The 16,830-nt window shown below is 34.7% G+C and overlaps 1 protein-coding gene across 5 annotated transcripts in view; it reads right to left on the bottom strand.

Moving 5' to 3' along the window:
• The window catches only part of LOC145693608 (phosphatidylcholine:ceramide cholinephosphotransferase 2-like), a 391,824-nt gene that overhangs the window by 14,478 nt on the left and 360,516 nt on the right, over positions 1 to 16,830 (bottom strand). For all 5 annotated transcript variants that reach the window (XM_081769752.1, XM_081769788.1, XM_081769762.1 and 2 more), the window contains 3 exons: positions 10,598 to 10,941; positions 3,413 to 3,623; positions 527 to 801 (listed from right to left, as the gene is read on the bottom strand). In XM_081769752.1, coding sequence (XP_081625878.1) covers positions 527 to 801; positions 3,413 to 3,623; positions 10,598 to 10,941 — 830 coding nt within the window. The remainder of the gene's footprint in view (positions 1 to 526; positions 802 to 3,412; positions 3,624 to 10,597; positions 10,942 to 16,830) is intronic.

The following is a 16,830-nucleotide window of genomic DNA, read 5'->3' as shown; positions in this document are numbered from 1 at the left end:
TTCTAAAAATACTTCAAGCAATGAAGTGATTATAATCATGTCAATGAACGAAGAAAGTTTACAACTATTTTGATAAGAGAATAAAATATAAAAAGATGATAAATGGAAAAACACTTCTGAAACATTGCCAAAGATTAATACGATTCAATTCAAAAGTATATGCTGTTTCTAAGAGAAGACAATTATATTCCGCTCTTTCTTGCTGGAATATCTGCTTTACCCTAAAACCGTTCAATTATCATGAAATCAATAATTATCATCATTAATCTATTTATTTTTTGAACAGCGCAGAAGTAAGAGATTCCCTGCGATTTTTTTTTTTTTTTTTAAACAGAATTGACCCCAGAAGTAAGGGATTTATTACTTCTAATTTTATAATTACAACAACGTTTGTCTATTTGGCAAAATTTTTTATTTTAGAACTTATGACGACAAACTATTCTACAGACGATTGTAAACATAACAGTTCAGTTTTAAGCGCTTAAGGTGACTGAAATAAAATAAAAAGAAACTATAGATTACTTACATTCACGGACGATGAGATAGCCCATAGCTAAAATGACCGTATGCCCACTGTATATGTAATCTCCACAGTAGATGTGTTGGCCGTTCATTGATAATCCAAACCCTGAGATAAGCGTTAACACTCTTTTCGCTACAAGAATAAACGACGTCTGGTTTTCCTTTGGTGAACAATAATAAGTTGCACTAGCTACCGGCAAAACAGTAACGTACATTGTTATGGAACGCATCAAGTATAACAAGCCCAAGAGAAACAACACTCGACGTAACACAATAAACCTGCAAAGACAGAAAAAAAGACAATATTAGCTTTAGCACTATGTTTATATCACTTATCTAATGCACATGATTTGAGTACTAAGTATCTTTACACAAAGTTTAGTGTTTAATAATCAGGGAGCAGTGTAGCAGCAAGGGCTGTGACATTAGCTTGAGTTTAATCAAGAATGCGATCGGCAAGTATAGAGATCCCGTGGCCCTAGCGCTCGGATCTCCAACGAAGGAGACGAGAATACTCCCGTGCACACAAGCCACTACCACCGCACAGGCGAAATTTCTCACAATCGCCATCCAAGAGAATCTTTCAACCCAAAAGCAGCCGGCGAAACATCTAAATGTGTCTTTGGAAACTGCCAACCACTCCTTGCGCCAATCTTGAAAATGTCCTCAAGGCTAGTAATGGTCATCACCTTACTGATGCTCACAGACTGGAACACAAGTGTAACGGTCAAAGTTGTACGAGAGGCATCTGGCAAATCAGAGGTGGTCGTACGTCACTACATCGGAGGAGTGGGTGTACCTTTGCAACTACAACAAAGCGGGAACCATTAGTCGCATATAAGGAGCTTTTTCCTTAAGTGTTTTATGATGGTGCTAGCTACTGTCACCGAAGCAAAATGAAGATTTACAGGATAAAGATAACTGCAAAATAAACTCGCAATACTACCAGGAGGAGATCCTCACAAGCTACCAAATATACACGGAAAGAGAGATTAACGTGGTTTGCATCCGTGAAGACAAAGCTTCATCACAGACCTCGAGATTGTCCCTCGTATTCTACTAGAATATGAAGGCTACTGGACTAAGAACCATAAGTTTCAACGAGATTCTTGTGAAGTCTCCAGTCGCAAGTCCAATGGACTTTTGTGAATTTGGACTGCTTAGATAGGGCTTTGGGAAAAGGCATATGTACAATAAATGGACTTAGGAAAGCTTAGAAAAACGAATGGAACAGGGTGGAGTTTCGTAAATATTATATATGGAGAGAGAAAGAGAGAGAGAGAGAGAGAGAGAGAGAGAGAGAGAGAGAGAGAGAGAGAGAGAGAGAGAGACACGACCTGGGACAATCTCCAAAGATGAGTCCAGACACGTGATCGATCCGTTAAGTACAAGGTTAGACTAGCCAAGAGGTAGTATGGCAAAAGGGCTCTTTAACACACCAGTCGGGCAGTATTTTAGTTTTTAGTGGAAGATCAGGTGAGGTCTGCCACCCTAGGGTAACAGATTCTGATGTGAGATCACACGACACAACATTGAGAAAAAAATCATTCACCAGCACACGACGATTGCAACCAACTCAGCATGTTCATTGTAGCGCATCACCTTCACAAACTCGGGAAAACCACTACAATGTGCCGGATTGTGTCACATGAGTTTACACTTGCTCAGGGCAGGAGGAGAGTTGATATGTGCCAACAAGTGCTAAGAAAATCTGGTTGATATTAGTTTCCTGAAATGGATTGAAACATGCGACGATAAGTGTTTTTTTTCCGTAATCTAAATTTGCAAAAACAGTTGAGTAAGGGTCAATTTGCAGAAACAGTCAAGGCAGTCAGGCCCTGTATGTGGTGAAGATAGTAATTCACTTCAACTGTTTGGAATAAAAGCTTGACATTGATGATTCGACAGTTAGGAAAGAACTCGGAGTGGGCAATACTACACTTGGCGCGGAAACCAACAAAAATACGGGAACTGATGACATCGAACTAATGCCACACCCAGCATATAGTCTTCATCTTTCCTCTTCGGATTACTATCTGTTTCGGTCCATGGTGCACTTCCTAAAATCACGATGCATAAGTGGAAACAGCGCTATATATATATATATATATATATATATATCCCCTTTAAAATAAATAAATAAATAAATAAAAAGAAAACACTATGGCATTTCTAGAGCAATTACTCCGAAGAGTTTTGAAGAAATTCTACGATATGCGAAAGAGTAGCGTGGCTTGTATGATCAACGAACAGATCCAAACAGCTCAATAACATTAGTACAGTACAATGATAATAGTGTAGAACTTTAACATCAACAAGTTGCGATATCAAAATCCTTTATGTAAAAGTAAGATACAGAGTTAAGCAGAAAATAAGATTTTAATTGATCAGCAAGTATGTTTTGATCTGTTTTAATGTCTCTTTCTGCAGCAAGGCTTTATAAGATGGGAGCAAGTATGTATAGTAAGATACAATATTTACGTGGGAGATCATCAGATGAATCAAAAACAAATTCACTTACCGAATTAACATTCGAAATCGAAAATGATATTGGCCACTCGTTGTGCTTATCTTTTGAATGTAACAATACATAATGCCTGCCAACTTTACCGATTGACGGCAATAGGAAAAGAATATGTGAAAGACTGAACTGGAACTTAATAGCACTATTTTAAAATCAAATTTAAAAGCTAAAATTACATATAGTACGAACTTACATTTACAAAACAAGTACATTTAAGTGGATTAAGAAAACAGTAAAATATTAAATTCCCGTTCCTTTCAAGGAAGAAATAATAAATTTCCAATATTAATCAATGGGTTCAAAGATCAAGAAGGTCTAGGTACATAACAAGCCTTCAGAGGGTAAAGAGCATTAACAAATACGTACCTGTGCTTATGTAGAATAAGAATAACTAAAGAAAACGGCGTAAATATCATAATGATTATCTCGGAAACGTCTAGCGCCCAGTCTGCAGCTGGTACGTTGTCCAAAAATGTGTCTGACAAAGGACCATATTTCTCTCGGTCTGGAACACGCTCGTGAACTAGTGCTAAGGATATCGTTGTCAGAACAAAATTGAAAAAGCAGAACAATGCAGCTGAAAAGTAACAAACAACTTTATTAGTATTTTACACTGTATGAGTTTCAAAACTGCTTATAATTAATTACACGATTCATTTTAGTTTCCAAATTTCAATAATTGGTTTAATTGCATTACTTTTCGAGTGATACATACATATAAAAATAATTAAGACACTAGCTTTTCAATTGAAAATTAGAATTTTATTTTGAAATATATAATTATTAGAAGAAAATATATAATTCGCAACATTACTACCATACCGAATATCTAATTAGTCATTTTTCTTCTGTACAACACAGCATATAGTCAAGCCTATAACAGTTACAATCCATGCTTAACTCCAGAATTTACGTCTATTTGTATATAAATTCTATAAAATTTAATGAAGAAGGCAGAAGATTACAAGTCTATGCTACGCTGAAAGTGCTCCTATATAAATGTGTAAATTGTGCTAATAATATACTAAGAAAAGGAATTTCTTATTTTTGGCAACCACATATAGCTAAAAAAAAATTAACTAATTATTAGTTCAAACAAATAAAGTGACGATTAGATTTGAATTAGCTTCCTACTTGTGACCCATTTTACCACTCTTTTACAAAAGACTTATTACTGTTGAAATACTGAAATATTTACATACAAGTCGCCTGTTTATTTCAAGAACGACATAACTCAAAAATCGCCCTTATTGACTTACGGGCAAAAAGTGAAAGCTAATCTTACTGTCTATCTCTGATAAGAATTTCACAGATGTGATTCCAAAACTGGGCGCTAGGGAGCTCTTTGTGTCTTTCTTGCGCCTATTTGTTTTCATTGTGTTTCGAAACTTTAAACGATTCTCCTGAAAAGTTAGGAATCTTGAGTTATGTCGTTCTTGAAATAAGCAGGTGAAATGTGCCTTTACTTTTAATGAACATTTAGTTGTAAGTTGTACACAGGACTACAAAGATTAACATCCATGAAACTAATCACTCGAATACTTTTCAAACCATGAAAATTCTCTTTTTAGCTGTATATATCTCTTCATTTAGATAATTAAACCTGAATAAAAAGCTACAATTGAAGAAATAAAGTAAACTGTCACAGCGTTAGCATTATGAACGGCATTTGCTAATTTATGTATTTCTTCAAATGAAGACCACTGTTCATGGGTTTACCTATCTGAATTCTAAAACTATGTTCTGGTGTCATGTACACAGTAAGCAGGAGTGGGTAACTTAACTTACTAAAGATAAGTTTATATTTTCTCTTGATGCTTTTAGAATATGATTCATTAATGGTTTACAAGACCAACGTTTTGATTAAACTATAAAAGCTTATGAAAATATTATTTGTTTTGTTTTCCTGCTTTTTTAATTATTTTAGGTATGAATTGCTTTGTTATCCAACGTAAACAGGTGTGTATACATGGTACGCGCGGATAATTGCAATGGACCAACAACTCAAGATAATGTTAGGAATGTAAACAAGTTGCTCTTTAATGTAACATACCTTTTATAATTTAAGAAACATTACAAAGAAAATAACAAAACATAATTAAGACTATAATAAACAAAAATATTGATCATCGTCACGTTAAATTTAAGTCCAAACTGACGTAAATATTTTCCTTAAAGATTCACATTTTTCAGATAACTGTACATTATGAATCTAAAACTAAAATCCCTTAATCTTTATTATCTATATTTATTTATCTATCTATCTATTAAAATGCTACAATAGCAATTGAAAGCGACTAAGCTCCAACCTATAACTTTGGCTTTCAAATCTTTCATTTACGGTTGTGTGAGATTTCACGTTTAACAGAGACAAACATAACATTTTGAGTATGTGTACTTTAAATAAATTAGTTAAATACATCATTTTCATAAAGTTTATGTTTTAAAATTATTGTTCCAAGCCTTTGTATTTTAATAAGCCTTCTCTAAAATCAATGCACGTCAATTGTGCTGCCATCTTCCGAATTCTTTTAAACTATATGTTGTGGACGTTTATATGTTTGTGGTCAATCCTTTCGACAATGAGATCTCGGAAACTACAGGCTCTACAAAGATGATGTTTTCACTGATCGATTGCAAAATTTCATGTAGATTGTCCAGTTCTAATTGAATATTTAAAAAACATGGGCACTATTTCTTTATTACATTTTTACGGGTACACTCATATCCAAAATTATTGTCGCATGTCTATAAATATGTTGTTGTCGGAATATAATTTGATAACGAATTCGCCCGGTATTTCTTATAATGTTAGTATGTGTATAATCGGCAAAGACATGTATGTGGCAAATTTCATGTCAAAAGAGCAGTAAATAAGAACAATAAAACGAAAATAAAGCTTTCTTGTATATTTAGCAACATCTTGTTTTACTCATTCTAATTTTCGTATTTATAATTCTTTTTCTATGAAATTTACCACAAATATACATTTCACGATTATACACATAGTCTCAGTATTAAAAGTACCCTGGAAAATCATTATCAAATTATATTCTTACAAGAAGACAATTATAGATATGCGACAATAATTTTGGACATGAGTGTACATTGGAAGTGTTGAAATTAAAAAAAAAAAAGAACTAAAGCATCACATCCTACACATTATACATTCCAACACCACATTGTTGTATATAGGGGTTGTATATGTCTCAGGCGTTTGTTTCATGGCCAAATAATAATGGAAAAGGAAGGATAACCAATTCTCCAGTCTAAGATGAACCTTTATTTTTGGAGTGTTTTGCCCAATGAACACCATATATAACTGACATTATAATTAATTGTGTATGTAATGTATTGTCTTATTACATACTGCATGCAAAAAGAAAGAAAACGCTGGTCATACATGAATTAGAAACTCCAACCGGAAGCAGGCTTAAATCTTGCAAACGGTGCAAAATATTGAGAAAAAAATAATCGAAAAAAAGTCTCCCCTTTATGATGCCCCTTGGCTTTTTTCTTTTTTAATCAATACGTCTTTAACTTGTGGCTGTAAAGGGACATGTACAGATGTTGTGAGGAATGAGAGGAGATTTATGCTCATATGCGAATGATGCACTGTGTAGAGGGCGCAGGTTCAGCTAGTATTTATATATAAAATAATGTGTCTGTGGACAGAATTTCACATAGAAAGGCGTTCAGGGTCGGACGATGGGGTATCAAGCCGTGCCACCGCCCAGGGAGACAAGTCTAATCGGCGGCAAAATGTGGAAAAGAAAATAATACTATCAACATATAATGCTTCGTAATAGGTCCACATGGAAAAATAAAATTGTGTTCACCTGATAAAGTAATTGAACTTACTTCACTCACATTCAGGAAAATACTCACTCAGGAAATTCAGAGCATTCCCCCTCACTTTCAATTATCAAACTACTAGCCACAGGTATCTCATTCAATATTTCCCTTGCAGTGGCGTAGATAAGATTTTCAGCTAGGGTGGATAAGATTACCAAGGTGTTTTTATATATATATTTTTTTTCCTATTCAGCAATGTTCTAACGCTCCACTCCTACTTGAGACAGGCCATTCTAGCCTACATTTAGGTTCTAGAAACTAGTTTTTAACCAATTTACAAATGGAGAAAATTAGATTTAAATGAAGAACTCATTCACATTCTGAGCGAGTGCTCTCTGTTAGACAGTGATACATCTTTGTCTTTACATCTTTCTGAAGACCCAGATTGTGACGCAAAAAATCTTAACGTTCCTCAAAATGAGGATGAGTCAAAAGAATTAGATTTAAATGAAGAACTCACGTAGTCAGGAAATATAATTCAGAGCGAGTGCTCTCTGTTAGACAGTGATACACCTTCACCTTTACATTTTTCTATAGATACAATGAATGACGATCTCACCACAAAAGCGAGCACAAATATCACACATAGTGATGTCGTTATAGACCAAGATCGAATGAACTGGCCTCGTAGCATTAGAATCACCCTAGTCAAAAGAGACTCTCCAGAGCAATTAACCAAGTTTCCTAACTGTCCTAGAGATAATTTCAACCATCGGTTACAAGTACACATTATGTAATAACGAAACTGTGTTCAGAAAGTGGTTAGTTTATTCAGAAAGAGAGAATGCTGTTTTCTGTTTTTGTTGCAAATTATTTTCTTTGTTATTTTAAAGTTTTTGATTTCTAATTACAGTATTTAAAAGTTTATGACTATTTTCCTGCGTCAGTTCAACGTTGGGCCATAACCTGCTAAAGGAACACATTAACAGTCTCATTTTAAAATTATTAAATACCACAAGGTGAGAGCCGAATTGATGCTCTGACTCCACTTAGATATCAAATAGGGGAGGTTTATAATGCCTTACTTCAAATAAGTAACGATAATAGAACAGATAGAATGGTCGCCCACGATGCACTGTGTATAGCAAACCAGCTGTATGACTTTCCTTTCCTTTGCTCACTTGTTATCTGGTATGACTTTGTACTCCACATAAACATAGTAAGCGAAAGTCTCCAAAGCACTGACTCATATTTGTTGAATACAGTCGAGTTTCTTGAAAATATATCTGAGTACTTTGAGAGGAGCAAAAATGATACAAAGTTTCAATCTTACTTAGTTGATGCAATGAAGTTGGCATCAGCATTAGATATGGATGATTCACAGATAGGTAACACTGTGCAACCTCGAAGTCGAAAGAAGACACTTTCAGTACGAGACAGAGGATGAAGCTATTGAAGATCCACAAACAAAATACAAGATCGATTTTTATTACAAAATTCTAGACGTGATTGTGTTAGCTTTAAGACAAAAGTCTGAGCAACTTAAACATCACAGCGAGCATTTCGATTTTCTTTACGATATAAGTAATCTTAAAGAAATGATATCTGAACTTTTATCTGAGAAGTGTACTAAGCTTGCCAGCATTTTAACACACGAAGAATCGCCAAAGATACAAACCCTACTGATTTGAAAGAAGAACTAAAAGTGTTATCCACTGTAATTAAGCCTAAAAATTCACCAGAAGAGACTTTAAAATTAAGGAACATGACATTGCTCCTAATGTCAGTGTTGCACTTAGTTTTGTTGACCTATCAGTAACAGTAGCAAGTGGATTTTTTTTTTTTTTTTTAAAGTTAAGCTTATGAAAAACTATTTACGTTCTTCCATGTCTGAAACATGCTTGATTGGTCTAGCGATGATATCAACAGAACAGCGATGGTATCCGAATAGGCTGAAACATTGGACTATGCGAATGTGATAAAGGAATTTGCTCATATCAAAGCTAGAAAAGCTTCTTTCAATTAAGCTATGATAAATTTATGTTTCGCTATTGTTTTTAGTACATTGTAAAGCTTAGGCTAATCACTTCGTTTTGCCGCAATATTTGATCCATATATTATTTTCATGCTCCATACTCTATTAGAAACATACCCGGCGGGAGCGCATGTGGTTCGGATTCCACGTTAATCAGTAGGTCCACGTCTCATATAGCCTCGCTGCTGAAAGGGACGCTAAAACTCAACATCAACTCAACTCAATTAGAAACATAGCTCTTTCGTGGCTAAGTGTTTAGCGTACGCGCCTTTGGTGTGGGAGTCCCGGTTCGATTCCAGGCGGGAGCTCAGGTGGTTCGGATTCCACGTTAATCAGTAGGTCCCGTCTCATATAGCCTCGCGGCTGAAAGGGACGTTAAACTGAAAATCAACTCTACTCTATTGGTAACATCTTTTGATATAAAATAAGCTTAAAAATTAATATTCTTAGTCGCGACTACTTTATTTTATTTTTCATGACACTTGAACGTCTTTTGTCAAAATAAGGTTTGCGGATTAAAGGGGCGGCAAAACTGCTAGCGCCGGCTCTGAAGGCGTTCCCAAAATTGGCACACAAATAGATTTCTACCAGATCTAATTGTGTACGAAGGGTGTTTTTTTTTTCAATTTTCGGCTCGGGCAGAGGTAAAAATTATGCACATTTCTTCTAGCGTTCTTTGTAAGAACGCCTTGTCCCTATGCAACACACATCACTGCTTTGTTCTGCGGGTTTACATTACCCGGGCAATGGAATCAAGACATTGTTTTTCCTCTTTTTATCCAGGTTCTGAATTTATACCCAACAACGATGTGTGCTTAAAGCTAGTCCCGTAATAAAAATTGTTGATTACTGACAAATGTTACAAATTACAAATCACTTTTATCACTTTTTTTTAAAATCTCAGTCCTTAATTGTTAATTACTTTACTGAAGTCAATTCAGAATATTTTATTAATTAAAGTCATTACATTTATTCCTCGCGAAGATAGTCACAGTTTGAAGAGTAACTGCAATGACATTAGCTCTGTTACTTCAATGTCGTGTATACGGAAGAGGAGCGAAAGAAGTTTATGGAACCATTTTCTGATACAAATCCACTACATCATAACGCTGTACGGCGTGAACATTACATTCTTTAAGAACATTTCACCATCGGAACCGTCAAATCTTTTTCTAACAAGTTACAACACATGGCTCAATGTGTGCACAATGAAGGATATTTTTGGTATTTACAGCAACAATACTTCTGCTCAAGTCAAGCCCGTAGCCAGCCCAAAAATGTAGCGGGAGCCGGTAGAAGTTAGGTCCCACCGAAACATATTATAGTTCATCACCATATTCTAGTTCATTTGCAAGCCTGCCGTAAAAAAATTACGGGGCAGTAAAATGTAGGAGGAGCCGGTCCCCCATGGATACAAGCCTGGCAAGTCCCATGGCTTTATATAGTCATTAGAATGTGAATTTCAACAGTTACACTTTTATTTTATCGATTTGGCCAGTAAAATACTAAGTAATTACGTAAATGATTTTTTACTTCAGAAAAAGCGCTTATAAATTACCTAACAGGAAAGCAAGGAAATTACCTAAGGTCTAGATAACCAGCTTTAACCTGAAACTGCTCAGTTGAAAGTCGAACATTATGGTCTTCCCCGCTGCAACTAACATGAATATGATATGATATTTATTGCCTCTGCCACTGAATGACCAATAAAGAAAACTCACCTACTAGAGTTTTACACTTTTCCTTTGGAAAGCGAGGTTCTTCTCGTACAGCAGGTGGAACATCAATCCTGACTACACCGTTGCGATTTTCCGATCGCCCTTTTGTGAAATATTCTGGATTAGTGACACCATTATTCAAATCCCATTCGTTATCCCCCTTGGCCGGGAGCAAGGGTTGGCGCTGATACAAATCTTGGGTCATCTGATTGCCTTCAGCCTCGGTTGCTTGCTGACTGGATGACACATCACTTGTCTGGGCTACTGTGACACCATGCTGATTAGCATGGTCTGTACTCTGGAAACTCCCGTAGTCACCATGGTTGCTTTTGGGATCCAACACCATCCTGCATGAAAAAACAATGAAATTAAATTAAAATTATATATTCAGACTTCTATTTCATAAATACTAATTTGAATATAACTTGAATACAACTTGAATATAATAATTATCACAATGAAAGTATGTGTTACCTTTTAATAACCTGTACCTTTTATTGACTAATAAGCTATGAGTCTGGATAGTCCAGATCAACGTGTGTGTGCTATAATAATTTGAACTTCACAGCAGTCTATTACTTAACAAGAATCCTAACCACTTCACTTCATAGTACTTTTTCAGGTACTAAATCGTTTTAAAGCCCAAATTATTGTACCATATTATTTTTAAATGAAGCATCCAAAAGAATATTTAGATAAGTACTATTTCAAAAATTTTACAGGAGCAATTATCGATGGCGCTTTACCGTTGATTTCTGATGAGTAATCTTTTTATTATTTTTTCAAATATCTAAGGAGCTATTACATTATTCGTTTGTATCTTTTACACTTCTTAGACAAACTAAAAATCGAAATAAAAATAATAAAAGTAAAATTATTACGTTCTCTCCCTCCCCCTTCCTCGATTCTTCAATTGAAAATAATAATAACCTTTCACGAGAATGTCTACTGCTGTTACACGTACGTTTAGAAGAGAGCAGCGGCAGACAGTTTGTGTCGAAGATTTCTTGTTGCTCGTTTCCGGATTTAGACTAACCCTCATTTCTCCATAAACGATTATCACTTAAAGTGCTGTTGTGCTACATTATTTGTTGTTGTTGTTGTTGTTTTTGTTTTGTTCTTTTGTATTCCATTTACTTCTAAAGATAAGATAACAGAAAACGTAATATTTTTCTGTTCGGATTACTTGCAACGAACAAAATCTGAGTACTTACAATGTGAGCGGCAAAGAATGTTAATGAGCGGAAGTGATCCTTTGCTGTAGTTAGGTTTGACGGCAAGAACAAACATTATCGCTATACGACTGTCATTTATTAGTATCATGAAGTAGGCCTTATAAGATTGTACTGTTCGTCGTTACTCCAGCTCCACACGATAAGTGTTCAACGCTTTTTTTTCCCCCACAATACACAGCTAGAGAGATTACCTCGGATGAGTTCGTTAATGGAGTTAATCCATATTCCATGTTTAAAATCTATAACATTCCCTAGCTTCTATGCGACCTACATAGTAGCGAAGAAATGCTGGTTGCATATAATGAAAGGATATGACAACATGATCATCTTTACTGTCCTTACCAGAGCTTATTTCACTCTTTGGGCCTAAGTGAGTGTTCCAGATTTTCTCGTACTTTTGGAGTGCGTCTTTTAGCTTACTAATACATAATACTCCATATAAGGTAGTTATATCTGTATTTATTTAACTAGAAAACACATCAATTTAAATTAAAATTTTCCCAATGTCTTCATCGGAATCTTCTACAAGCTACTTATATCATACTTAAAGACTCCACGAAATTAACGGGATAACAGGTAGAGGAAAGTGTAAAACATCAAATTGGCTAATTCCTTTTATTTAATTCCTTTGATTGTCTAAGGAATTGAGGTGAATTATTATTTGGGGCGAGAAAAATAACTTTCCGAAAATAAATTCCGAGGAGACTTTGCAGAAGTTGTGTGTATCAAATACAGTAAATTCGATTATGTCAGCCGCTTTCTCACATCAGAAACCAAAATATTGTTTTAAGTATCTTTCATTAATCTTACCCCTAACTGAGAGAAGAACGGGTAAATTAACTAGTGCAATTTCACACAGTAGCGTACACAGAATTTAATCAATGGAAGGATTAAGCTTCTAAGCTCACATTATTTCGGGTATTCGGGTACACACATCCTAATACAGCGAATATTTATTTTTACAAGGGGGGGGGGGGTAAGAATCCGGACACTACCTCTTGTGTACACCACTGATTTTACACAAGGTAAAGTTTAGAGGACGGGGCCTTAAAACTACAAAGGACATTCTTTAAATTTTCTGCATTTTTAAGAAGTGAATATTATAGGAACAAGTTTCCTTATAGGATTATTAATTATTATTAAAAGCCGTGATTAAAACAGTAATATTATTTTGGCACATCTACTGTGCAGTTAATTAAAGTTCGCGTTTGACAGTTGGGCCAGAACACATGGTGCGTTCGAAGCTGTTGTCAAAGGATCTGTAACAACAGAGACAACTGTTTTGCTGACAAACTTACAACGTTAAACAGCGCATAATTCTATTATCGAAATAATACGACAAGCGAATTATAACGTATGGTTTCCAAACAAAGTAACTACTTGGAATATTCAACATTCAATTACCGGCAACAGCGTGGTCAGTGACTTTAGTTTCTTTGAAACAGTATGAAGACTACTCCAGTGATTGGCGAACAATCATCCCCTTAGTTTTCTTTGAATTTTATGTAGATATATCAGACGCCAGATTCCTTTAACGGCACAATATATGATATGCAGATACTTCATGTGCATGGGAAAGAGGAATGGAGTGTACAGAATATTTGTTGGGAAGCATATGAAGGACAAAAAAGTACAAGAGGCAAAGAGGGTACTATAAAGTAAAATCTTAGAAAGGTTGTCCTTCTTCGAATCAGACCAGCAAAGATGGATTCACCAGAATGAGCATTTATGTGGCAATTTTATTCATTTATTTTTGGGATGGAGTATTCAGTTGCATTTAGTAAGTATGATTAAAATTATTTTGTATGTGACTGATTTTCTTAGTTAATAAACCCTACAGTGACGACTTGTAACAGTTCACAAGAGAGCTGCCCAAAATCACGCCCTACTTTAGAAGAAGAATGGAGGATAGCATCATATATATAGGACACTAACTTTTAAGCAAAATTACTCTCAAATTTTAGCCTATAAAAATTAGTTTTTTTTTTTTAAAAAAAAATTATTGTTTTAGGCAATACCATACCAAAGGCATGATTTCTGTTACTCTTCAGTATTACTTCACTTCCAAGATTTATTAGTAACTGAATTAACACCAACATTACCTTCAGTGCATGTGATTCTGAATTCGATTTGTCATATGACTCACTCCCAATTATCCTTTGTAATATCTGTACCAGGAAACGAAAAATTATTTTGGGTCTGACTTTTTTTTTCTTTCTTTCTTTCTTCATAGTTCCAAATTTAATTAACAGTGAACTCTCAGCAACAGGCATACCGTTAATATGCAATAAACGAATTCCATATATACGAGATGTATATATCTGAAAACAATATATTCATCGAACTCCCGAACGTTATTAACTTCTGGTTGAAACTTAATATACAATTTAAGAGTATAAAGCTAGAAAACGTTTATCTGCTCTCACATGAGCAAACGCACACAGAATCTCTTGAGGATTATAATATATTCAAGACGCACAGAAAACGGCAGTTAAATGAGTATTTTCTTGCTGTATTGAAGGACTCTAGCAAGTTTGTATTTCCTACAAGGTCATAAAGCAAGGCCTCGTCAAAAAAACCTGCTAAAAGGTCACATCTCGTTTCTTAACTTCTTAAGGATAAAATAACACCTTAATGAATGAAATAACTGCGCCGAATAAGTTACATAACAGTAAACATAGTATGGAATAACTTATATAGTCTGAACTTAGTTTATGTAATGTTTATGATGGAATTGATAAGTAGTCGGATAAGAAAGTGCTATTTCCTTTATAGTACCTCTTATGAATAATTAATTTCGTCGCTTACAAAATGCACTTCTAGGATAATAATATTATACTGCTTATATGTGACGAAGGTGTGAAAATTGGTTTCGGTTATGCTTTAGAAGAGATTTGTTCATAATAGTATTCAACATGTATCACAAGGTTTTGCTTTCAAGTAGATTCTAATAACTGGATAATACACATAATATATATAACGAAACTTCTACATTGATACAAACTCATTCTACATTGTTTTATTTGAATTTTAATGCATACTAAATATGAAATATATTTACTAATGAATGCTATATGGGTACATGTTATTAACATTAAGAACTCACCTTGTACCAGTGTCTCACCCTCTATCTTCAGAGCTTTAATTTTTCTCGATATTTCGAGTATCGCTGTAGCCATTAACAGGAGCTGTTTTCAATGCAAGCTTAGAATTCCAATTGTTTCATCTCCTATTGAAGTTCGTCGTCAGGTAGAAGAAAAATTGTCCAGCTATTGTGATAAGTATTAGCTTCTGACAATAGCAACCACAGGATATATCGTACATACTATCCTGTCACTGTCACTTCACATTAATCCAATCTCAAAGAACTGTCATCACTTAAAACAAAAATTTTTTGGAGTGAATTGATGTGAACTGACCTAGGGAATAGTTCTTAATTCAATGACAGTGATTGGATAGTACAGTATATATGCTCCGTGATTACTATTGTGGTAAGCTATTGCTCGTCAAAAAACTTTGGGACAATTTTTCTTCAATAGGATGAAACTATAGAAATACCCAGCTTGCATTCAAAACGGGTCTTGTTAATGGCTACAGCGATATCCGAAACATCGACAAAAATTAAATTCTGAAGACAGTGGTGCAAGGTGAATTCTTAAAATAGGAAATACTTATAGGAATAAGAAATAATAGGAAATACTTATTCAAATATAAGTAGTAATAAAAATACATTTAAAGTGTGTCGATGTGTATGGGTTTGTGATTTACCAGACAAAATGGATTGCCAAAATCCTTTCGTAAATTGTTAACTATATTTCATAAGCAACAAATACACAGCCCGCAAGTCTAATTGTTATCAAACAGAACATATACAGAAGCAGAAGTAGCTACAATTCACTAATTAACAAAACTGGAGATGCCACGTTCTTAAATTTTTGGTTACGTCTGAAACCACAAGCACAAATGTTGATAGCCATGGGAACAGGTGACTAGAAAATAACAGCAACTTAATACAGAGGTCATGAGAAATCTTACATAACGTGAAGAAGAAAGTATCGATATATCTACACAAATTTCAGATCTTTACTTCACGATTAACCTTTTCCCATGATTTTAGAAAATCAATGAAACTATAGGTAACAAAAATCAAGTTCATATGATGGAATATAAAAAATCGAGTCTGAAATAAAATGGTACTCGAAGTCATGAAGTTCTCAATTTCGACTTTTAAGTAGAAGAAACATACAAGTTCTCAGTTACATCTGTTAAAGCCTTTGAATGATCTGCTAACGCCACTATTGAAGAAAGAACTCAACACGTAAAATTCCTCGTACTCATGCTCCAGCGCTGCAGTATCGGTCATTACTGACGGAACTTTCTATTTAGATCATGTGATTCGAGACTTATCAATCTCATGACAGTAAAACAGAAAAAATACAACTGAGTCAAGTGATTATCGAATGGCTGCCAAACGACCGATGACGTCAAGAATTGGAGATATTTTCCACGAGTGGATTCATCTTAAATCACCTTGACTGGAGTTGACCTTGTGATAGAGGAAGCGAAAGGACCACTCCTTAATCCACGGAACTCAAATTAACTAATTTTACAAAGTATTTTCTCTCAACTTGAAGAAAGAAAGAAAAAAAGAAAGAAAGAAGAAAAAGAAACCTGGGAAAATTTGGAAAACTTCTGGTATTTGAATAACTTGAACAGTATTAGTTTCAAGTTTTTGTTTTAAATAACCACATGCAACACTGAAAATCAACTAGTATCGAGATAAACTAATACACCAATTTCTAGTGTGACTAAATCATTTCAGAAAGAGAAAGGATGTTCGTCTTGACTCATTCATTCTTTTTCACCAACATGATTATATATACACAATGCAGATGATTCACCAGTTAACACTTGTTTGTTAACTTACATGCTTATCCATCCAGCCGCCCACCGGAAGCTGATGTACAAGCGTAAATAATTACGTATTGTCTGCTTATGTTA

The sequence above is a fragment of the Thermobia domestica genome, chromosome 1 (assembly GCF_964235325.1).
Source record: "Thermobia domestica chromosome 1, izTheDome1.hap1.1, whole genome shotgun sequence".
Classification (NCBI taxonomy): Eukaryota; Metazoa; Arthropoda; class Insecta; order Zygentoma; family Lepismatidae; genus Thermobia; species Thermobia domestica.
Note: the sequence above shows the minus strand (reverse complement) of the source record. Positions and strands in the feature narration are given on the sequence as shown.